This window comes from Pelodiscus sinensis, chromosome 10 (assembly GCF_052426305.1).
Source record: "Pelodiscus sinensis isolate ZL-2025 chromosome 10, ASM5242630v1, whole genome shotgun sequence".
Lineage (NCBI taxonomy): Eukaryota > Metazoa > Chordata > Testudines > Trionychidae > Pelodiscus > Pelodiscus sinensis.
The window spans coordinates 2,091,249-2,114,620 of record NC_143061.1 but is presented as its reverse complement, the minus strand read 5'-3'; the positions used below and the strand labels follow the sequence as shown (position 1 = coordinate 2,114,620).

At 56.0% G+C, this 23,372-nt stretch overlaps 1 protein-coding gene across 3 annotated transcripts in view; it reads right to left on the bottom strand.

Moving 5' to 3' along the window:
* Positions 1-4,281: 4,281 nt before the first annotated feature.
* MB21D2 (Mab-21 domain containing 2) overlaps positions 4,282-23,372 on the bottom strand; it is a 57,241-nt gene continuing 38,150 nt past the window's right edge. For 2 of the 3 annotated variants that reach the window (XM_075938277.2, XM_089780694.1), the window contains exon 2: positions 4,282-6,321. In XM_075938277.2, coding sequence (XP_075794392.2) covers positions 5,057-6,321 — 1,265 coding nt within the window. In that variant the 3' untranslated portion in view covers positions 4,282-5,056. Of the gene's footprint in view, positions 6,322-9,420; positions 9,482-23,372 lie in introns of those variants that run through there. The other variant, XM_089780693.1, reaches the window with a different exon arrangement.

Genomic DNA, 23,372 nt, shown 5'->3' with positions numbered 1-23,372 from the left:
GAGTCCCCCACAAAATAAGACCGAGAAATAAGCCCCTCCCTTCCCATCGACGCGCCAGCCCCCCCGTGCAGCACCAGTTTTCCCAGGCGCACAGACAGATGCCTCGGGGAACGTGAGTGATGGAAGGACGAAGCGGCAGCTCCGGGGGGGTGGAGCCAGGTGGCTGGAGAGGCCGGGGTGCCTCCCTCCGCCACGAATGAGTAGAAACGGCAGGGGACTTCCATTGCCAGTGGCTCTCAGTCTGCTCCAGACTCAGGCCCCGGCCCCAGGAGCACAAGGGGAAGGGCAGAGCCGTGAGGCTGCAGACTCTGAGAACCCCAGGTCTCAGCACCAGCCCCCAGCCAGCTCATCACCGCAGGCCCACCGCGGTCAAGAACGGAGCCAAGTGGAAAGCGGGCAGGGGCGAGCCAGCAGGCGGCCAGGCTCCGAGGAGGAGGGAGCCCATCCCGTCCAGTCCAGCAGTGGGTGCACCGTAGCATGGCCAATCCAGAACGGTGCTGAGCATCTTTGGCTGGCTTCCTTGGAGGGAACTCAGCAACGCCCCGGATCAGGCCCCAGAGCTCAACCCGGGAGAGGAGGTGGCTCGTGTGCTGTGTGAAATGGAAACGCTCTCACCCCGGACCGCTCTGGGGCCAAACCTCCCAAGGTCTCGCCCCCAAGCACAAGGTGCCCAACTCCCACAGCACCAACAGAGGCACCCAGGGGAGCTGGGCACATCATCTGCTTAGGTGCTCTGGAAACCCCACACGGGGCTTATGTACTTGTGAGAAGCTGGCCATGCTGAGGGCCAGGGACAGAGGGAGCGGGAGACGGCTGCCAGGACCCAGCTGATCTGTGTACACAGGCTCCAGCCTGCACTGGTGTGACAGCGCGTCGGGGCCCCCCGCCTCCTGCACCCCCGTAGGGGCTCGAACAGACTCCCCAAGACAGTAGAACAGAGGGAGTGTATTGCCTCTCCAGGATACAGCACAGCACAGATGTAATCGGGTTACAGGAACTGGGGCTAGGAGGCCTCAGAGCCCCCCCCTTGAGATGGGGGTGGCTGGGCCCTACAATCCCAGCCCCCTCCCTAGCTCCTTCTCCCCTGCTTCCCAGACAGAAACTACAAGACCGTCCCTTCCAGCCCTGCCCCCAGCCAGGGGCGGCATCCCACCTCCCTTTGTTCCTCTCCCTGGGGGGTAGCTGGTAGAACAGGTCACCTCCCTGTCCCATCAGCTACTCTGCTGGGCCGTGGTACAGGCAGCAGCCAGTGGGGGTCACCCACAGCCCAAGCCCAGCAACCAGCAAGGTACCAACACTACGTCACTGTAGCCAGACAGTCCCCCCCCCCCCCCCATCTCATCCATCTTATTTGCCTCTCTGAAGCATACAGGGCAGAGAAGGAGCAGTAAAATCAGCATAGTCTATGCTGGCTCATCTGATCCTGAGAAGCTGAAAAAAACAGATATGTGGAGAGAGAGAGCGATTAAGGCAATCAGCTGGCCTCGAGGCTGCGAGAACGGCCCCGGCTGGCACCCATGTTGATTCGAACACACACACAGTCCCTGGGAGAGGAATTTCCCACTGAGAAAAGAATCCCCAGTACTTCCAATTTAGTTCTCTCTCTTACAAGTGTAAATTAAGTTCACAACTCCCTTGTAAGAACTGGTCTCACAGCAGACAGACCAGCATCAATTGGCATGACAGACAAGAAAGAGAAATACGTGACCCCATGGGTATAAAAGATGGGTCCAGCACACACTCACTTTGAGTGTCATTCTACCCTCTACCTGCTGGTCGGGTTTGGTGTTTGACCTCCCGAGGTTCTATGGGGACGCCCACCTCGTATTTTCGTCTTTCCTAGGAACTGAGGGACCGGCCCTGGCCTGACATGCTGGAGTCGAGAGGCACAGAAGGGGGTAAAAATTGTACCTGGATGTGGTCCTCTGTCTTAAGTGTACACATAGAAAGAGTAAGCTGTTACTTGGTACCATTATTTCTATGTTTCTATCTTTATCTTCTTTGTAACCATTTTTAAGATCTATATTTTGCTGGCAGTTAAGAAATAGAACAATAGCCATTGCAACCATATGATTTATAAGCTTCCTCAATAAACCTGTAACTGTTTTAAGTTTTAACCTGACTCCTTCAGTTGCTGTAACAGAACCAGGCACAATTTAAAAGAACTTCAGCCGGTCTAAAGGGACAGATATAGGGAGCCCTGACCGTCGGCTGACAGTCACAACTAGTCTCTAGTTATGTCAGTCTGAGTCAAACAGACATGAAGCCAAGCAGCAAAATCTTATCCAGATCTTAGCTCCCTCCCCATAATTAGGGTTACAGTATCTCCGGTTTGGGGGGGCGTGTCTCCACCCAGGATCCAGCTGTGGTATCTGCACACTCTCTTATCCAGGCAAGTCAGCTGTTCTTGAATCTGGGGGAGGGGCAGGGAAGGACTCTGTAGTGATGAGCGCTGGGGACCATTTTACTCTCAGACCAGGTCTACATGGGTACATCTACACTGCACAGTTATTTCGGAATAAGCTACTCCAGAATAGTTATTCTGAAATAGCTTATTTCAAAATAGCACGTCTAACACTTCAGGGAAGCCTCAAAATGAGTCCGAGGCCGGTTTCCCTAGTGTAGACGTGCCATCTCGATTTAGAGCCCCAGGAGGAATAACTTAGCCCCTCACCAGGGCTGTACTATTTCGAAATAGCAGCAGAGGAGCATCTACACACGCCTTATTTCGAAATAGCTATTTCGGAAGAGGCGTTATTCTTCGTAGAATGAGGTTTACAGAGGTCGGAATAAGCCGTCCCTTATTTTGAAATTATTTCAAAATAATGGAATTGCTGTGTAGACGCACCCCACTAGACCTGGAAGGTCGGCGTACAGTCTGCAACTCCAGCTACGGAAAATACATTAAGCCCTCTTGGCACCATTCCCACTGCAGGAGGATGATGTGAGCAAACTCTCCCATTGGCTTCCCTTACTCCTCGGGACTGTCAGGAGTAGAGTCGCCAGCCAGAGCTGTCCTCACCATTTGATTTACGGGTCTATACTAGACCCACTAAATCAAATGCCAGAACGTCGATCTCCGGCACGGTGAGTCACGATGTGCCCTTAGTGACCAGGAAGGATGCAAGTTGGCACCTACTAATGTTCATTTGTAATCCAAGCACTGAGATCTAGCCAGCGGGGCTAACTGCTCCCATCAGGTAAAGTACCTCAACAGGTTTAAGAAGGATGTTTTAGTTTGTTTCTTTTACCTGATGCAAGGACAGGATAAACATCTTCAAAAACGCCTAAGGGATTGGGGAGCCTAAATCCATTTTCAAAAGTGCCTCGGGCTCTCGGCGCTTAAGTCACTTTTGAAAAATCTCACCTTTGTCTACCAGACAAAAGCATTTTTAAAGCAGGGGGTTGCTGGGCCAGGACACGGGTCACTCCTTGAATAACACGGGTGCAGAAGAGGGACACACTTTCTGCAAGGCCTTTCCAGAGAAGCCAGGGAAATATTTTCACAACTTCTCGGCCCCAGCTCCAGTCAACGTGCAGAAAAGCGGAAGGATTTTCAGTTCAAATGGGGCATCGTCCCTGTCTATTTTAACCTGCTTTCTAAAAAGGGAGCGAGTCTTCTTTTGCAGAGCCGCACCATTGCGTTCCATAGAGAAGGTTGCAGTGGAACAGAATGTCAGAAACCCAGGTGCTTGGGAGTGGTACCACTGATGTCAAAATGGAGCAGCAACAGGTGAGAGGAGAAACTGGCTCCAGATGTGTTTCAACTTAGAAGTAGGGATGCAAGATCCTGATTAATCAGCTAACGAGTTAAATGTTAGGTTAACCTAATGTTTAACGGGCTAACTGACTAAGCCCGTTAAACTGGAGCAGCCCTTGCTCCTGGGGAACCGGTTAACCGTTACCTGGTGAGCATCGCTAGGTAAAGGTGATGCTAACCGGGTAACCAATTACCCGTTCACATCCTTACTTGGCAGCATACCAGAGGTAAGATGTTCTGCTCTTCTCTCCTGGTCTGGATGACTCACTTTGCACACGATATCCCTGGAATCATGTTTTACAGTGACAGGAAGTGCAAGGGACATGACAGATGGGATTTAAAGGAGAACCGCACCAAGGCGAGAGGCACAGGAACTAGTGTGTACCATGACGTATAACAAGCTGAGTCCTCTGTAGGACTGCCACTGAAGACCACGGGTGCTGGGCGGGCTCGGCACGTTGCAGAAGAAGGCGGAAGAATGGATGCGAATCATAAAAGAAACACAACCCATGGTGCTGAGGTAATGGCAAAAGATTTCATTAGTGCAATTAACATTTATAATGGTATGTTCTTTAATAGAGAATTTAAATAAGGCTTTGAATAATTACACACACTAAAACTAACACCCCATCACTTTATCCTGCATGGAAAAGCGGCAGAAAAGCCTCCACGCCCTACAAGGTCCAATTACGAACAATTACATTCAAGAAGAGGTGGCTTCCCAAACCCCCAACAGCTGCTTGTTGCATCGTTAGTTTTCCCAAGTCTCCTTGCTCCCTCAGCATGAGAAAAGCGTGAAGAGCAGACACGCAGCACTTTCACCGTGGGGAGGGGAGCAGCAAACGTGCTGAGTAGCACTTCCCAAGCGGGAATCTCACCCAATTTCTTTATGGAGATGGAAGCTCATGGAAAGAACAGATTTTTTTTTAATGCAGAGGAAGGTGAATTCTCTCCTCCCTACCCAAACACATTGTGCGTCATTATGGAAGTTTGGAAAAAAATGGTGTGGGCGTGTGTTTATGGCTCAAGTTCTCCTTTAAAAAATCCTACACACAAGAACGGTGGGGTATCGGTGAGAATCAAAGCAGCATATGAAATAGTAATATACTGTTTCAAAGTCTGCACTGCCCTGCAGAACCCGGACTCACAATGGGCTCTCTTTGTTCTTAACAGATCCAATCTACACTGGATATGTAAAAAACAAGGGGACCGTGTCACCAAAAAACAACCTACACGGTGTAAAATCTTAAAAAAAAAAAAACCCAAATCAAACCAAATACAAATGTTGGCGAAAGCTCAGAAAAATTTATCATCGATTCGGAAGTGGGGCCTGGTGACGTCATCTGGGTTGATGAAGACGGAGATGGATTTCCCCGGGTTCTCCGTCACCAGCTGCTGCAGTTTTTTGGCTAATCGGTCATCGGGCTGGTTGGGGTCCCCTCCATCGGACTGCGGGGAGGGGATGCTGCTCGTGCTGCCTCGCCTCTGGAGCTCCAGCGTCAGCCGGTTAGCGGCTTTGACGTGCTCGATGGCAGTTCGGAGGTGCTCCGCGGGATCCGAGCGGACCGAGGACAGCTTCCGCGCATGCAGCATGACCGTCTCCTCGGACAGGTGCTCCAGCATGTTGCACTGAGGGATGAAGTAATTCGGACACATCTTATTGACCAGGCAGTGTTGCAGATCGTCAATGAGGCCCAGCAAGAAGTGGGCTGCGTAATCCTCTTGAGCCAAGTAGCTGGCGGGTAGCCGGTCGCACGCCCACAGCATCATGCTCCGCAGGTGGTAGGGGCTGATGGCTTTGGGGCGGGAGAGGAGTTTGATGATGATGGCTTTGCAGGCCTGGTAGGCTTGCATGAGGCTGCTGGAGATGCACTTCTTCAGCTGCACCTCGCTTCGGGCGAACGACAGCCTCCACTCATTGTCCTTCTTGCCCTTGTAGGAACAGGCAGGCACTAAGTAAAACCCGCTGATGACTTCCTCCTCTGTGATCTTCCCATCCCAGAAGTGGTTCTCCATCAGCCAGCTCTGGGCCACCGCCGGCCACCCTTTGAACGACACCACGGGGACAATATCGTACAGCATGCGGCTGCTGCCCACTCCCAAGATGACGGATATTATCGTCCCATTCTTCTCCACCTTCTCCACTTTGGGCATCCCTCGCTGCGGCTTCTTCTGGATCTCGGACAGGACGATGCTGATGGAGTCATAGAACCAGTCCGCCACTTTCGTGGGTGAGAAGAAATAATTGGTCGCCCCGTTGATATGGTCCACGATGGTGCAGCAGTCTTTCCATTTACTTATCGTCCCCTCGTCAAAGAGCCGAAGGCTCAGCCAGGAGTGGCACAGAGCCGAGTGGCGCATGTCCAAGGTGACCGGCTGGTTTCGGTCGTGCAGTTTCAGCGCCGGCACAAGGAGGGTGAAGTCCATGTCGTAGTCGGTTCCCCGCGCGTAAACGTTTAATTCGTCGAGGTCGAGATCCACCACACCTTCCCGAACGCCGCCCGAAAGGAGCAGGTACTCGTTGGCCACTGGGAGCTTTTGGTCCAGCTTCTGCACCATCCCTGCAAGAGAAGCCAGATTCATGTCAGAAAGCAGGACAGATTTTGGATTGCATGCTTAGTTCTCATGAAAACTACCGTGTGTCAAAGACGACATGCAGCCGCCATGGAAATCCAGCACTGCTCTCCTGTGCTACAGGAGACCGAGGTTTTGTCTAGAAGAATTAACACGTAGTAAGGTGGGGTGGAAATTCATAGCGCGCTGGTGCGCTACCCGCTAACTGGCTCTCTGGACATTGCTACTGAACACTAAAAGTTCCCCCATGTGCTTGGACAGCAGAGGGTCAACGCATGCTATTCAGTGCATAATAGCAAGGCTGACGGACTCAGCGTGGCAGGCAGTGCACGGCGCTGTACATTGACAGCCCTACCCACCACACATTAACTCTCCACCACGACAAGCCCTTGGACAGTGCGTCCCTGCTGGGGATAAAGCCAGCCCGGCTCCCTCTGAGACCACAGCAGGGCCCCCCTCAACCTCTGGCTCCGTTGTTCAGAATCAACCTGTTGCAGCTGACAGTCGGATGCAGCAGTCCAGGTGGAACCTCTCTAAACTGGGACTCTCTGGTCTGGCCATGTCTGGGGACTGGCAGGACCCCAGATGGTCCTGGACCAGAGACCCCTGGAGGAGGAAAGGCAGCAGGGAGCCCGGCTGAGCTGGCAGCAGTGGGGCTAGTGACCAGGACCCCTGCCAGGCCTGCTCTGCGCTGCCCTACACACTGCCCCTCACTCAGGACAGGCTGCCAGATGACAGGGTGGGCCCCAAAACCTACGCGCAGTCCAAGAGAGATCACAGCGTTACGAGTCGGCCCCGCGGAGCACAGAGTGCCTGGTGCGACCTCCCCGGCCAGGGCAGAGCCGTGTTCCAGGCAGAGCCCAGTTCACTGTTCACATCGACATTCAAGCCGTCTCCCTAGCTCGGCACGTGAGCGCAGAACGCTTAGTCGGCACGTTCAGTACCACGGCTTAACGGGTCTGTTGTACAGCGACCAGCCAGACTCACTCGGACGGTTCTATATAAATGCAAACGGGGTTGGCTATTGCTCTGTAGAGAAAATACAACAAACTGACCGGAAAGGCAGAGAGATACTTAAAAACCAAAAGAGACAGCAGCAGCTCCGTCTGAGATTTAACCTCCCCCCCATTCAGCACATTGAGAATTAAAGTGTGTGTGTGAGAAAGAGCCAGACATGTGCACGCACACACTTTGTGACCCATTGTAAGCTGCCATTTGCCCTGCCTTGCGCTAGGGGGCGGTGGCAGATGAAACCAAGCGCGCTAGCGGAACCAGCAGAATATGGAAAGCGCCATTGTGGTCTGGCTTGCAAACCCCAGGTCTTGGTTTGAGGCACGACTGCCTCTCCCTTTGCCAGCCAAGAAGCCGCTGAAGCGAGGGTGGCCAGGTGTCCAGTATTGACCCGGACAGGCCGGTATTTTCGCCTCCTGTCCGGTAAAAAAATTCAGAAAATACTGGACACCTGAAATGTCCTGAAATGTCCGGTATTCTCTGGCTTTTTCCCCAGCCAGGAGGCGAAAATCCCGGGTACTTAGCCTGGTGCTGCAGGGGAGCTGTCTGGCCCGGAGCAGGAAGACAAGATGGCAGACGGCCGCCGCCAGCCTGTTAGGGCCAAAAAGCCTCAAAAGCCAAGCGTCTCCCCCCTTTTTTTCCCCAACAGAATTTTTTCCCTGGAGGTTTTTTTTTGGGGGGGGGGGGGTATTTTGGGTTAAACCATCTGGCAACGCTAGCTGAAGCAGGTGGCACGCTTTGCTCGCCGGACATGCAGCTCGGACACCAGCGCAGCCCCCAGGAGCCTGTGCTATTCATTCACCGCCCTTGTATTTGGCTGCTGCGCCGGGCGGTGCTCGGGGGCCTCGCTCGGGTTGGGCTCCTGTGAACGGGGCAGCCCTCCCTCCCCTACACGCGGCAACCACCGTCTCGGCCAGCCTGGGCCAGGCCTGCAAGCTCGCCGGCAAAAGGAAACTGCAGCCTCCCGAGCGCGGGCTGTGCCTCTCCCTGCCCTCCCCACATCCTGTCACCTCGCGGGCAACCTCCTCCCGACTCTGCCCCCTGAGCCCCCCTGCTACCTCGGAGAGCCCCCTGGCTGGGGCTGCTCCTTGGAGGGGGCGGTGGCAGGGCGCAGAGTCCTCCCTCTTCCAACCCACAGGGCTCAGTAGGAGCATCAGCCAGGACGGGGTGGGCCCGATGTGGCAGGGCTCACGGCAGCAGCAACGGGGCTCAGCGGGGAAGTCCCCCTTCTGAACCCAGGCTTGGGGCAACTCCAAGAAGCTGCAGCCTTCCCAAGGCTGGAGCCCCCGGTACAGTCAGAGCTCCCTGACCTTCTCGCCCACCCCCCCCGCGCAAAGTCCTGCTGCCCTCCTCCCACACAGCTGGCCGGGTGTGTTTCCCGGTGGGAAGCCCTGGCAGCCGGAGGACGCTCTTGAGAAGCAGCCTGCAGTTCCTCCCGACTCAGAGCCGGGGAGGGAGCTCCACGCCCAGGCTCGTCTGCCAGGTCTCCGAGGTTCGGAGGAGCAGCGGAATAAACCACCGGCCGCTCGTTCCCTCGCCAGACCCCGGATCTACTGGCCCGGGGGGAGCTGCTGAGTGTCACTGGCTGCAGGGGATGAGCCATTGGGCTGCCCAGTCCCCTCTGCCTGGAGAGCTGTGGATTTTCAACCCCAGCCCGTCTGAAGCTTGCCTCCTGCCCCCGGGAGGGAGCCGGCAGCGCTGCTACCCAGGAGGGGCTCGAAACAGGGCCCCGTTGATTTAAAACTCGCACAAGCCCTAAGTGAAAGGCTCCGTGAGCCACACACAAGATGCAGAGAGGTTTTAGGAAGCCTGTGGACTCGCTTATATCACTGTGACGGCGCGTTGGGCTTTTCCCGTTCCTGCACCCCCGTAATGGCACTGACAGACTCCCCCAGCCAGTAGAACAGAGGGAGTTTATTGCTTCTCCAGGACACAGCACAGCACAGATGTCATCTGGTTCCAGGGCAGGCCTAGGATGCCTCAGCCCCCCTTGAGATAGGGGAGACTGGGCCCCTAAATCCCAGCCCCTTTCCCTAGGCTGCCTCCTCCATGATATCAGACAGAAACTAACTCACTGTCCAGCCCTGCCCCCAGCCAGGGCTTCACTCCCCTTCTTCCCATTGTTCCGCTCCCTGGGAGATCACTGGTCAGACAGGCTCAGAGCCCCCTTGCATAATGACTCATCCCCTGCCCTGCTGGGCCGTGCTGCAGCCAGTGGAGGTCACTCACAATCCACTGCCCAGCATAGCAACCAGCAAGGTACCCCCCACTACGTCACAATCACCCAGTCGAACCAGCCCACGGCCATGAACTCTACCGGGCATCGGAAGCGAAACAAAGGCACAAAGCCACTCCCCTCCCTAGGAAACTGAGGATCAAGCCTCCGAGCCGATTGGGCCAGGTACCTGTATCCAAAGGAGCTGACGTCCCCGCAGAGGAACCAGGCTGATCTAGCCTGGCTTTGGGCGCAGACTGTGGCTTCGAGGTTACAGCCAGAGAAATACGACAAGGGCCCTTTTCAAATCACCTGTGGAGCCCGAATCCAGGACCTCTGGATGCAACCACATGAGTCTCTGCCACCTGGGCTCCATACTCAGATCTCTCAACAGCACGGCAGTGGAGGAGCCAGGGACCCCATCTACGCCGGGATGGAAAATCCCCTTTCACCACGTAACCGGTTACACGTGTGTAACTTGTTAACCGCTTACATGGGTGAGGGTTAACTGCCCATTCCCTCCCCCCTCCCCCGCTGGGGGCAGGGCTACTCCAGCTGGGCTAGAGCGCCCCCTACTGGTGGCGTGATGCAGCAGGCCCACGGGAGCCTCCCGCCAGGTTTCAGCATCCCCCGCTTGCAGCCCAGTGGCCACTGGCTAACCAGTCACACCCCTAATCTACAGCCCTGCTGCGAGAGGGGAACCCAGCGCCACAGGCGGCCAGGGCGGGTTTTGGCACGTTTCTTCGGAGAGCTCGTCTGCCAAGCAGCTCCGTGGCTTCTGGAAGCTGGGCTCTTGCTCTGTGACGTGAGCGAGGACCCCCCCACGCTTGGACCCCGGGCTCCTCCTAAGGACCATTAAAACCAGCAGCGAATGGACGAGCGGGGAGCAGAGCCCACAGGCTGGGAGACGTCAAAGCACCTTCCCCCAGGCTCCCCCCCACAAGCGGTCAGCCCCGGGTGCCTGGGGCTCGTGCCGAAGGGCTGGGCACCCCCTGGAGGCAGGGACAAAGGGGACAGCTGGAATTCAGCCACCCAGGTGTGACGGCGCGTTGGGGGTTCCCCGTCTCCTGCACCCCGAAATGGCACAAACAGACTGTACCAGCCAGTGGAATTGAGGGTGGTTTATTGCTCCTCCAGCACAGCGCAGCACAGATGTAATCTGGTTACAGGAACTGGGGCTAAGAGGCCTCAGTGCCCCCCCTTGAGATAGGGGAGTCCCAGACCCCTCCCCAGCTCCTTATCCTCTGCCTTCCAGACCGGAACTCCTCAACCCTCTCCAAGCCCTGCCCCCCAGCCAGGGCAGCCTCCACCTTCCTTTGTTCCTCTCCATGGGGGGTATCTGGTTCAACCGGTTTGGCATCACCTTTGCATAGTGAGGTTTTCACTGCTGGGTCTTGCTCCAGACAGCAGAGGTCACCACAGCCCAGCAAGTACCCCCACTACGTCACACCAGGATCTTCTCCCACTCCACAACCCACCAGGAGGCAGCCTGGGCTCACACTCGCCTCTCCCCCACCAACCCCCCCTCCCTCCTCTGGAGGCCACGGGGCTCTAGCTGCAGCCCTGGGGAGGTGGCAGCAGTACGGGTGGCACAGGGGCGCCAAGTCTGCTGTGGAAAGTGATACTGACGAGCATCACTTGTCACGGTGCCGCCCTTCCTGCTGCTAGTGCGGCGCTGCCGTCAGAGCTGGGCACCCCATGCTGTCAGCAGAGCTGGGTGGCGGGACACGTACTTTTGGGATGGGGGAGGGGAGGAGGAGAGGCATAAATGACTGCAGACGAAAAAGGGGGAGGGCATCAAAGAAGTCTGAGAGCCACTGCCCTAGAGTGACTAGCATCTAATGCCGGAGACTTCACTAAGGGAGACGGATGTGTCTGCTTTAATGAAGCCACGTGCCCTAGGGGAAGGTGTGCACCATCCCGCTGGCGAACTGAAAATCCACGTGTGCTCGGCGCACGCCCCCGTTCCACTGAGCAAACCCAAGAGGGGGCTCTTCAAACAGCCTTCAGCTACAACGCGCAGACTAGTGGAGTATTAACAGAAGCCCCCTGGGGGGTGAGGATGGACAGAATAAGCCACGTGATGCCAACTTCGTCCACTACGGCAGCCAAGCCGAGCCAGCGATTCTTTGTGCACTGCTGGCTGGAGCCTATCGATCTTTCTCCTTTTCTCCGTCTATTGTGAGCAGGCTGCAGCGCACACCCTGGGACCCAGCACTCTTGTTTTAAAAGCCAACCTTCTGGCTCAGTGCTTTCTGTACAAGATCGGGAAGAAACTGGGACACTTCTTTTAACTGCCTGCCCCCGGCAGAATCTGGACTGTGAGCCGCTATCCTACACGCGCGGGCCTAATGGGGACAAGAAACAAGAAAGTTAGACGCAGAGTCAGATTCTGCTCACCAACCACGCTGCTCATCCAATGGAGTTACTCCAGATTTATACCAGGGAAGTGGAGATCAGAATCTGACCCTGGAACCGAAGCGAAGCGAAGCGAAGCAGATTGATCAGCACTATCATGGTCTGAATAAGGACCAGGAGTTTGGAGGGCAGCAGCCAAGCAGGAGAGGGGGAGAACGGATAGAAAAGTACATAAGAACATAACCGAAGAAGGTTTAACGTTGGAGTGTTGTATATTTTAAATGAATGGAGATTGCCTATCTCCTAGAACTGGAAGGGACCTTGCAAGGTCATTGAGTCCAGCCCCCTGCCTTCACAGCAGGACCAAGTACCATCCCTGACACATTTTTGCCCCAAATCCCTAAATGGCCTCCGCAAGGATTGAACTCACAACCCTTGACGTTTGTTACTTTGACACTGGGCCTCCATTTATTTAACCAGGCTGATTTCTCGTAAACCCGCAAGTGACCGTCTCAGGCATCACAGTTCCCGACGGAAACGCGTCTTCGACAGCCTGAGCCGGCATTACAAACCAAAGAGAAGGTGGGGACAGGTCTGTCTTAGGCACCGCTGTGATGCAGTTCAAAAGGGATTCGTATCCAACAGGGTAAGAACCGAATCTTAGCCAAGTGGGCTAATTTGGTACGAACGCAGAACAATCCCAAACCCACGCACCGCGAATCCCCCCGTCAGGAGCCAAAGTAAACGAGGCGGCAACGCTGACGTCTCCAATCTTTGTTGAACGTGATGGGACGGGGCTGCGGCTCTGTACAGCGCGGCGCTGCGTACAACAGGGCTTGCTCGCCCACTTCTGCTGCGGAGTGTTTTATGCCGCTTTCTTTCATGGCGTGTCATTAAATGAACCTGCCCTTCTTAGGAAAGCTCCACACAACTGTGGGGCTTCGTATTATTTTGGGAAGCTATTGTGAAGTCTCACGTCAGGAGACAGAGCGGCGCAGCCTTGTGGGAACGGTGTTATGTAACGCAAAGAAATAGCGACTCTGAACGAGCCATGAGCGGCAGAGCCCAGCCCCCCAACTCATCCCTACGCCCGCCCGGAAAAACCTGCAGCGCAAGGACTGGAGCCAGCACAGGGAGCAGCCTGCCAGCGCTCTGAGACCACCAGGAACCACCAGGCAGCATCTTCAATTACACTGGCAGGATTCCCCCCCCCCCCGTCACTGCGCCCTCCAACACCGGCTTTCAGCTACAGCTGTGCGCCCCACAAGCGGCCGCCCAACTGGCTCCCTGTACCGCCCCTCTCTCTTGGCGCCACTGCCCCCAGATACTGCTTCTGGGGCACATCAGAGATCCCAGTTCTGCCCCCACATGCTCCTTCGGGGCACCACTGAAGCGTGAGCGCGGGGAGGAATCAGCCCAGAAGGTTTCGCTTTGGAAGAGACACCAGGGCTGTGTCTACACTGGCCGCTTGAATTTCCGGAAAAGCAGTGACGATTTACTGTAAGAAATCAGCTGCTTTTCTGGAAAAACTATGCTGCTCCCGCTTGGGCAAAAGTCCTTTTTCTGGAAAACTGTTCCAGAAAAGGGCCAGTGTAGACAGCACAGTAGTCTTTTCCGGAAAAAAGCCCGAATCGCGAAAATGACGATCGGGGCTTTTTTCCGGAAAAGCGCGTCTAGATTGGCCACGGACGCTTTTCTGGAAAAGGGGCTTTTCTGGAAAAGCAGCCTGCCAGTGTAGACGCTCTTTTTCCGGAAATACTTTTTGTTCCGTTTTAAGCATTTCCGGAAAAAGGTGCCTGTGTAGACGTAGCCCAGGAGTTGACTCTTTTGGGGCCTGATCCTGCAAGGGGACTGGGCTCTTCGGAGGAGGTCCACAGCAGCGCCGTGCAGGATCGGGCCCCAGTCCCGGCGCTGTCTGCTCTTCCTTCCCTGCAGCGACGGGGGAACTCAGCCCTGGCCCGCAGGTTTTCCCACGCACCAAGCCCCCCCAGCGGTCGTCCCTCTCCCTTCCCCATCACGCCAAGGCCCAGGGCACCGGTTCAGCCTGGGACACGGAGGAGGCCCGGCTCCTGCTGCAGGACACAGAGGGCTGCTGCGGCTCTACCCGGGAGGAGACTCAAGTCTGATTTCAAAGCCCTCTGGGCTCCATGCACCGCAAACCCCGTTCAGGCTGCGGCCAGGGCCACCCGCTCCCCTGGACGTGCTGCCTCCCAGGGACGGGCTGAGCGAGTCTTTACACGCACGCAGGAAACCCCCGTTGCGGGCTCCCCTGGAGCCTCCCAGTCAGGTTAGCCAGAGAGGAGCAGCCCTTGACTCACAGTATATGCGGCCCCTGGGCTTCCTGCAGGGCGTTTGCTATTTCTCATCAGTTCCTAGAGGCACAGCTGGCTGAATGCACCCCCAGGGCACTCTGGGAACGCTCACAGAGGGGTGTGAAATCACGGGTGCCCCGAATGTGGGAGGCAGGGGTGCGCAGAGATAGCACCCCCAGCTGGGAGTCAGGGACCCGAGATCTTCGCCACCAGCCTGCTGTGTGCCTCAGTTTCCCCGTCTGAGCCGGGGAGTGGGGAAGCAGGAGCCAGACACCCGCACTGTCCTCCCACTGCTCCACCGTTTCCCATAAAACCGCAAAAAGTTAACGTAGGTGCCACAGGCGGGGGCTGCTTCACAGACCAACCCCCGCAGGACGGAGGAAGCCACAAATCAGGGGAAGCGGTGGCACCGGCAGACCACCAACAGCTCTTCCATGGCTTTGGCCTCCGCCGAGCCCTGACAAATGCATGGCTGGGAACCAAGGCTATGTCTAGACTGCAGGCTTCTTTCGAAAGAGGCTCTTTCGAAAGATCGCGTCTAGACTGCAGGCGGATCTTTTGATAGAGGAAATCCGCTTTTTCGAAAGAGAGCACCCAGCGAGTCTGGATGCTCTCTTTCGAAGACGGCCTCTTTACATTGAAGAACGCCTTCCTTCGAAAGAGGAACTTTCGAAGGAAGGCGTTCTTCCTCGTGAAACGAGGTTTACCGCCATCGAAAGAAAAGCCGCGTTCTTTCAAAATAATTTCGAAAGAACGCGGCTTGAGTCTGGACGCAGGGGAAGTTTTTTCGGGAAAAGGCTACTTTTCCCGAAAAAACCCCTGAGTCTGGACACGGCCCAAGGCAGCTCCTGTGTGTGCTGGGATGCTTACTCCAGGGAGCAGAGCCGAACACATGCGGAACGCTTGGAAATTGCTACCTGTATTCCTTCTATGTACGGCCGTGTCCCATGCTATAAGGTCGTGCTTTAACACAGGTCTGACTGGGGCAACCCCCCCGGGCCCTATGCTTTGGGGGGGAGGGGGGCGCACTTCAGGGGGATGGAGGGTACAGGGCAGCCATGGCAGGAGCAGCAGGTGGTCTGGTGCCAACAGCAGCGAGTGACCTGGCTCCAGCTTGCCCCGCTCCGACAGCTCCAGGGAAGGGGCGGGAGCCGGGAAGAGGCAGGGCGGGGCTGGAAGGGGTCACAACACTTCCACAAAAAGCACACGGGCCGGGATTGTTTCTGAGAAACTGACGGGGTTCTGGGCTGCAGATCTTCCGAGCCAGCAGAGCCTCAAAAGCAAGTCAGGCCACAGGAAGTCAGACAGCGGGTTTACAAACCACGAGTGGGGAGGGGAAGAGGTGTCTTTCCATTTGAACCTGGACCGTGCACCCCGGCCACATTTTCAAGCATTTCTCTGCCAATATAAAGGATAAAAACCTTTATTTTCAAATGGACGTTGAGGTTCCCCTTGGCCAGTGAGCCTGGAAGTTTGATGATGGGTTTAAACCCGTTGTCTGACTTCCCGTGGCCTGACTTGCTTTTGAGGCTATGCTGGCTCGGAAGATCTGCAGCCCAGAACCCCGTGAGTTTCTCAGAAACAATCCTGGCCCGTGTGCTTTTTGGGCATCCCCTGGGAACTCTGCGGTATCCAGACCCCGTGAGAGGATCACACAGCGTAACCAGCTGGCTCCAAATGCGCATGCACGGGTAAGGCTTGCAGCTGGATTGCCTGACGAAAGAAGTTTCCAGACATGTTATTGAACACGGCCAGATTGGCTGTGGCTTAGCCGCACTATCCAGCGTTGCTCGGGGACAGCCAGCCCCATACCGTCCATATTTATGCTCATAACCAAACAGATGCAGACAAGACGGTGCAATGGAGAAGGCGGAGGAAAAGGGTTAGGGTAGATGGAACCCCCCCACCAATCCTGGCACAGCAGCTGTCTCTCAGCTGGCAAAACGTTCTGCTGCACGCACAGCGTCAGGTGACACCAACTTCACCAGCTCCTGCCGACAGCTGCCCCCTCCCGGTGAGGAAGATCTCAGACCCCCCAGAGCTGCGTGCGGCGGAAGCGCCGAAGAGGAGCCTGGCCCCGTAAGGAGGGCATTGCGTGAGAAAGATGACAACGATGAAGCGGCACTCGTGTGCAGAACTCTGCTCAGCCGGGCGTGGCTGCTCCAGGGAAGGGCTGAGGAAGAGGGCACAGCCCTTGCTTTGCAGCGGGCACAGAGAACAGGTGGGTGCAAACACAGGTCATGTAGCGAGCGCAGAAATCCTGCTGCGCCAGGCAGCTCCGCACACCCAGGCTCCCGGCTCTGCCCGGCACACACGCAAAGAAGAGATGGTCTCCACAGAGCAGGTACCGGCCGCCCCCTGCCCTGCCAGCACAGAGCTCCCAAGGGCCGGCTTGCCACCGGCAGGGCCAAAGCATAAACCAGAGAGAACACCACCATACCGCAGTCTGTGTATTCACCCATGCCTGCTGCTCACCTGTGCTGTCATCAGCCTCGGAAAACACTCCACGGGCCTGTCCTCACACGCCCTGAGCAGCAAGGGCAGTACCGAGGAGGGGGGCCTGACATGATAAAAAGGGAGACCAGCCTCCCTAAATCTCCAGGTCTTCAGGGTCCCTTCCTTGTCCCCTTTCCCCAAAGGAGCACAGGCCTATGCGATCGAGAGCGCTGATTTCACATGAACCACTGCGGGGAGATGGTAGGGGCCAAACCAATGTTCCTCGAATCTTTTCCATCCACGTGCGGAATAAAACTGTGATGTGCACAGAGGCATGTGCTAATGTGCACCACCAGCAGAAACAAAACACCTCGCTGTGGGCGCTCTGGTAATCAGCTGGGCGGCATTGGAATTTCTCCTGAGTGGCTGCACAGGCACCCGGCTTACAGGGAACACTGGGCCGGAGCCTCTGGAACGGGCTTCCTCTGATGGGACATAGGAGCGACCTTCTCTGTCTCCCGGGGACACGCCAAAGTGGAGGCTCTAGACAGAGGTGCAGTGTGTGGGGGGCGGGGGAAGGGGACTTTCTCTTATGCTTCAGGGAGGCTTTGCCTTTCCGTAGTGCTCAGACTGGCCCTCTGTTGTAGAGATTCATCCGATACCGGCTTTGGGCACTTGTCAGTTGCTTAGCCAGTCACTCCAGGCAAAATGGTTGTGTCCACACATGCCAAATTGCTGGTCGCCTACCACGCAGGTCACAGTGCAGGAGGGAAGGGGGGAACAGCCAGAGCATTTAACCTTCGCCCACCCCAGAAATCCCAGCTCTGTTCTCCCTTCACTGAAGGCAGGCGATGCCCGTGACACTTGTGAAAGATACAAGACAGCAGGTTCCTTACAGTGACATTACCTCTTCTGTCAGCAGATGGTGCAAATGCACCGGCTTCACTAGGCTGCAGAAAGCATCAGATGTGGAGAATCGCTGAAAATAGGAGTTGGGTGGGGTCAGGTTTCTCTGGGGAAGGTGTGAGAAATCTCTTCTCTCACCCCCTCTCCGCCACCACAAAGGCCTGGCCCAGAACGGAAGTGAGAAGCTATGGCACGGTGAAACGCGACAGCGATATACATTAGAATCGCAAGGACCCAGTGACTGACGGGGGACGTGCTCCCGCCGTTACGGGAGTTGTTCAAGACGAGGACAGAACCCACCTGTGACAGGTGGCAGGTGGAGACAGAAACGCCGACCCCCCCAGGGCATCTAGAGCATGCAGAGCCACTATGGGCTGTCTCCCAGCGTGAAGTGCCTTAGCTAGTGCCAGGATAGATCTCGCTCTCTCGCTCTCTCTCTCTGGGTGTGCGCCCCAGGATAGATCTCTCTCTCTCTCTGTCTGTGTGCGCCCCAGGATAGATCTCTCTCTCTCTCTCGCTCTCTGTGTGCGCCCCAGGATAGATCTCTCTCTCTCACTCTCTGTGTGCGCGCCCCAGGATAGATCTCTCTCTCTCTCTCTCTGTGTGCGCCCCAGGATATCTCTCTCTCTCTCTCTCTCTCTGCACGCCCCAGGATAGATCTCTCTCTCTCTCTCTGTGTGCGCCCCAGGATATCTCTCTCTCTCTCTCTCTGTGTGCGCGCCCCAGGATATCTCTCTCTCTCTCTCTCTGTGTGCGCGCCCCAGGATATCTCTCTCTCTCTCTCTCTCTGTGCGCGCCCCAGGATAAATCTCTCTCTCTCTCTCTCTGTGTGCGCGCCCCAGGATAGATCTCTCTCTCGCTCTGTGTGCGCGCCCCAGGATAGATCTCTCTCTCTCTGTGAGTGAGAGAGACTTGAGTGTGTGTGTGTGTGTGAGAGAGAGAGAGAGAGAGAGACTTGAAGAATTCACTACGGACTACCTGCCACGGAAGGCCGGGGGTTCTGATCAATTCGGTTTTACTTTAGTATTTAGCAGCCACTTTCTGATTCTATTAGCCACCCAAAAGCCAAGCAGGAGACAGGCCATTGGCTGTGTCTGCCAGGGCCCACGCGCAGCGCCGGCTGTTTCCAGCAGCACTGGCAAGCCCGGCTTGCTCCTCCACATGAATCAGTCGTGAAAAGACACCACCCCTGCCCTGGGGCACTGCGAGTGCCATCCCATCCAAGCCTGCACACGCCCCACGGGCAGACGCGGCTCCGCCTTGCCCTGGCAGCAGGTGATGCGGTGCCTTTCCAAGCAGGAGTGACAGCAGCCCCACGCCCAGGAAGTGAAATAGACCCACCTGTCACTTTCACTTTCCTCTGGCTGCACTTCACTCTTCTCAGTCCCACAGCCCTGGGGCGGCGGCGGCGAGGAGAGATTTGTACAGTGTCTGTTCAAGGCTTAACAAGGAGATCTTGCACGATCTCAAAATAAAAAAGGAGTCATATAAAAAATGGAAACTAGGACAACTAACAAAGGAGGAATATAGGCAAGCAACACGGGAATGCAGGGGCAAGATTAGAAAGGCAAAGGCACAAAATGAGATCAAACTAGCTACAGGCATAAAGGGAAACAAGAAGACCTTTTATAAATACATTAAAAGCAAGAGGAAGACCAAGGACAGGGTAGGCCCACTGCTTAGTGAGGAGGGAGAAGCAGTAACAGGGAACTTGGAAATGGCGGAGATGCTCAATGACTTCTTTGTTTCGGTCTTCACCGAGAAGTCTGGAGGTGTGCCTAACGTAGTGAATACAAGCAGAGAGAGGGTAAGTTTAGAAGATAGGATACACAAAGAACAAGTTAAAAATCACGTAGGAAAGTTAGATGTCAGCAAGTCACAGGTCCTGATGAAATGCATCCCAGGATACTCAAGGAGCTGATAGAGGAGGTATCTGAGCCTTTAGCTATGATCTTTGAAAAATCATGGCAGACAGGGGAGATTCCAGAAGACTGGAAAAGGGCAAATATTGTGCCCATCTATAAAAAGGGGAATAAGAACAACCCAGGAAACTACAGACCGGTCAGTTTAACGTCTGTCCCAGGGAAGATAATGGAGCAGGTAATTAAGGAAATCATATGCAAACACTTGGAAGGTAATAAAGTGATAGGGAATAGCCAGCATGGGTTTGTGAAGAACAAGTCATGCCAAACTAATCTGATAGCTTTCTTTGATAAGATAACAAGCCTTGTGGATAAGGGAGAAGCGGTGGATGTCATATACCTAGACTTTAGTAAGGCATTTGATACGGTCTTGCATGATATTCTTATTGATAAACTAGGCAAATGTAACTTAGATAGGGCCACGATAAGATGGGTGCATAATTGGCTGGATAACCGTAGTCAGAGAGTTGTTGTTAACGGTTCTAAATCCTGCTGGAAAGGGATAACAAGTGGAGTTCCTCAAGGGTCTGTTTTGGGACCCGTACTGTTCAATATCTTCATCAATGATGTAGATATTGGGATAGAGAGTACGCTTATTAAGTTTGCAGATGATACCAAACTGGGTGGGGTTGCAACTTCTTTGGAGGATAGGGACATAATTCAAAATGACCGTAGCAAGTTAGAGAAATGGTCAGAGGTAAACAGGATGAGGTTTAATAAGGAGAAATGCAAAGTGCTCCACTTAGGAAGGAACAATCAGTTCCATACATACAAGATGGGAAGCGACTGTCTAGGAAGGAGCATGGTTGAAAGGGATCTAGGGGTCATAGTGGACCACAAGTTGAATATGAGCCAACAGTGTGATGCTGTTGCAAAAAAAGCAAATATGATTCTAGTTTGTATCAACAGGTGTGTTGTAAGCAAAACTCGTGAAGTCATTCTGCCGCTCTACTCTGCACTAGTTAGGCCTCAGCTGGAGTACTGTGTCCAGTTCTGGGCGCCACATTTCAAGAAAGATGTGGAGAAATTGGAAAGGGTACAGAGAAGAGCGACAAGAATGATTAAAGGTCTAGAGAACATGACCTATGAAGCCAGGCTTCATGAACTGGGCTTGTTTAGTTTGGAAAAAAGAAGATTAAGGGGGGACATGATAGCGGTTTTCAAATATCTAAAAGGGTGTCACAAGGAGGAAGGCGAAAATGTGTTCCTCTTGGTTTCTGAGGACAGGACAAGGAGTAATGGGCTTAAAGTGCAGCAGGGGAGGTTTAGATTGGACATTAGGAAAAAATTCCTAACTGTCAGGGTGGTCAAATATTGGAATAAATTGCCAAGGGAGGTGGTGGAATCTCCCTCTCTGGAGATATTTAAGAACAGGTTAGATAGACATCTGTCAGGGATGGTCTAGACGGAGCTTGGTCCTGCCTTGAGGGTGGGGGGCTGGACTCGATGACCTCTCGAGGTCCCTTCCAGTCCTATTATTCTATGATTCTATGAAACCACCGCCCGGTGCTACTCCTCACATAGGCTCCCGTTATAAACCGGAAGCAAAAAGCAGGGATTTCGGAGCCCTGGTTCTGTAACCCTGGTGGGCACCGGGCCTGCCCCCTCCCCCATGCACCCACCTCTCGCACTTCGGGGCACTGCCTACCCCCCTCCAGTGCCCCAGTGTGTGAAAGGCCTGGGGGGGGGGGCGCAGGCGGCTGCAGCTCCTTGAGCAGAAGGGGGACACTCGTACGGCCCCCTCCCGAGCCGTGGCAGCCCATCGCTGCACTATGGGAACTGAGGCACAGGCGGTGCCTTTCGTGAAATGCGGCGCCAGCGCGTGAACCTGGCCCACTCGACTCTCCCTAAAGCCGATTCCCAGGGCATCGAGCGGGAGGGGGCGCCGGGGAGCCAGGACTGGCTTTGGAGTTACAGACACTGAAGATCTTGCCAGCCTGACATCAGAGGATTCAAAATGGACACTCAGCTGTGAGCAAGGTGGAAAGGGGGCGCTTGGTTGGCCCCTCCCAGAACAGCCAGGCAGGCGGCAGGGGCCTGGGGGGCTGAGGCACAGCCTGCGTTCTGCGGGCCACAGAGGGGACCGCTGCATGTCGGGAGCGGGCGCCCGTGTCCAGACCAGCCATCGGGGCTGGGCGTGTGCCAGGGGACAGGCGCTCCACAGGGAACCCTGCAGCGGCGGAGAGGGCCTCGGGCCACACCGAACTGGATCTGACCAGGGCAGCCTGTAGCCCTGCCGCAGGGGAAGCTGCCAGCGAGCTCTGCGGGGATCCTACAGGTCCAGGTGCAGATGTTTAGGGTTTCTCAAGGCAGACTTAGGCCTAGAACAGGCCCCTCCTGTCAGTCTCCTCCCGTGGGGCTGAGACACACCCAGGCAGGGAAAGGAGCCAGCTGCTTCTCTGGTGGCCGTGGGGCTAGGAATCCGGAATGTGGCAGCTCAGAGCAGCTTGGCTCAGGGATCCGAGCGCGGGCAGAAGAGCCAGGTGCAGGCAGAAGAGCAAACACAGGCAGGTGCTGAGCTTATTTAACCACAGGAGGCAGGAAATGCAGGAGGCAGCAACCCGGAGACCATGCCCAGCAAGGAAGGCCGGGAGACGCCCCTGCTTGGCACGCTTGCTGTGCCGGGCTCTTGGAGCTGCGCCGGTCCCAAGCCCCTGAGTCCCGGTTCTCCAGGAGGAGGCAATGTCAGGCTTTGCGCTGGTCTTACTGCCGCTTGCCCGGGGGGACCGGACTCCTCGGAAGCGGCACCACGAGCGCCGTGCTCCCATCCGGACGCAGCGTGTGTGTTCTCCGGGCAGCACCCCCTCCCCACGGCAGTTAGGAGCGGGGCCTCGGAAGGCAGCGGGACGGGCGTCGTTACCGAGTGAAGAGCAAGCACGGGGGGTTCTGACCACGTGCCTGCTGGCCGCGGAGCCCGGAGGATGCACTTGGATCGCGGAGCCCGGAGGATGCACTTGGATTTCAGGCTTCCCTCTGCAGCCACGAGGGCTGCACACTCGCTGCGTGTGTGAGTGGGGGGAGGAGGGGTCCATTACAGTGAAAACAGAGAGTCTCCTATAATCCCAGGACCGGGGACTTCAAGAAAAACACCCGACGGCCACCGGAGAGGCCAACCCCCGGGCCCAGCTGAATGACTGACCCATCAGAACCTCCAGCGACCCCTGCCGACGTCCCCTCTGCCTGAGCCCGGCATGCAGGCACCTCCAGCGTGCACCACCCTGTGCAGGGCGATCGGCCACGCCCCGGCACAGACAGCACCTTAGCCTGCAGGGGCAACCTGCCCACAGCAACAGAGGCCGAGCAAACTCAGGTCGGTAGCTTCGGGGAGAGAGGAGTCGGATGCCAGGGACGTGGCCCCGCCCAGCTGAGCCCGGTGTGGATGCCTGCAGGCACGTGGAAAGGCCCCACCGCATCGCACCCTCTTCTCCCAGCTGCTCCACGTTCCTTGGCAGGTCTCCCATCAGTAACCCTCCGCATCCTGCTGCACCTCAGGCTCCCCCGGCACGGGAAACATCCGGGCTCCAAGCTGCCGTGGGTGCTGGCGTTCATTTCCAGCCCGGGTGTACGGCTTCCTGCCTCAGTGCTGCCAGCGCAGCATCCGCTCCGCACCCCCTGCCTATCGAACAAGCAGCTCTTCCCCGTGCCCCCACCCACCCTCGGCCTCCTCTGATCTACCTGCCCCGAGCGCCCCAGCGCCGGGCAGCTTCGCAATCCCCACCCAGCCCAGAAGGGCCCCGGCACACGCTGGCTCCCAGGGTGGAGCCGTGTGCCATGCACCGTGGACCATGCCCAGCAGCAGGGGCCGGCTGCAGGAAAGGCACCCATCTGGGGCCGCGTGGACCTCGACAGCCTCCTGTGTCCTGCCCCCCCACGTGCGC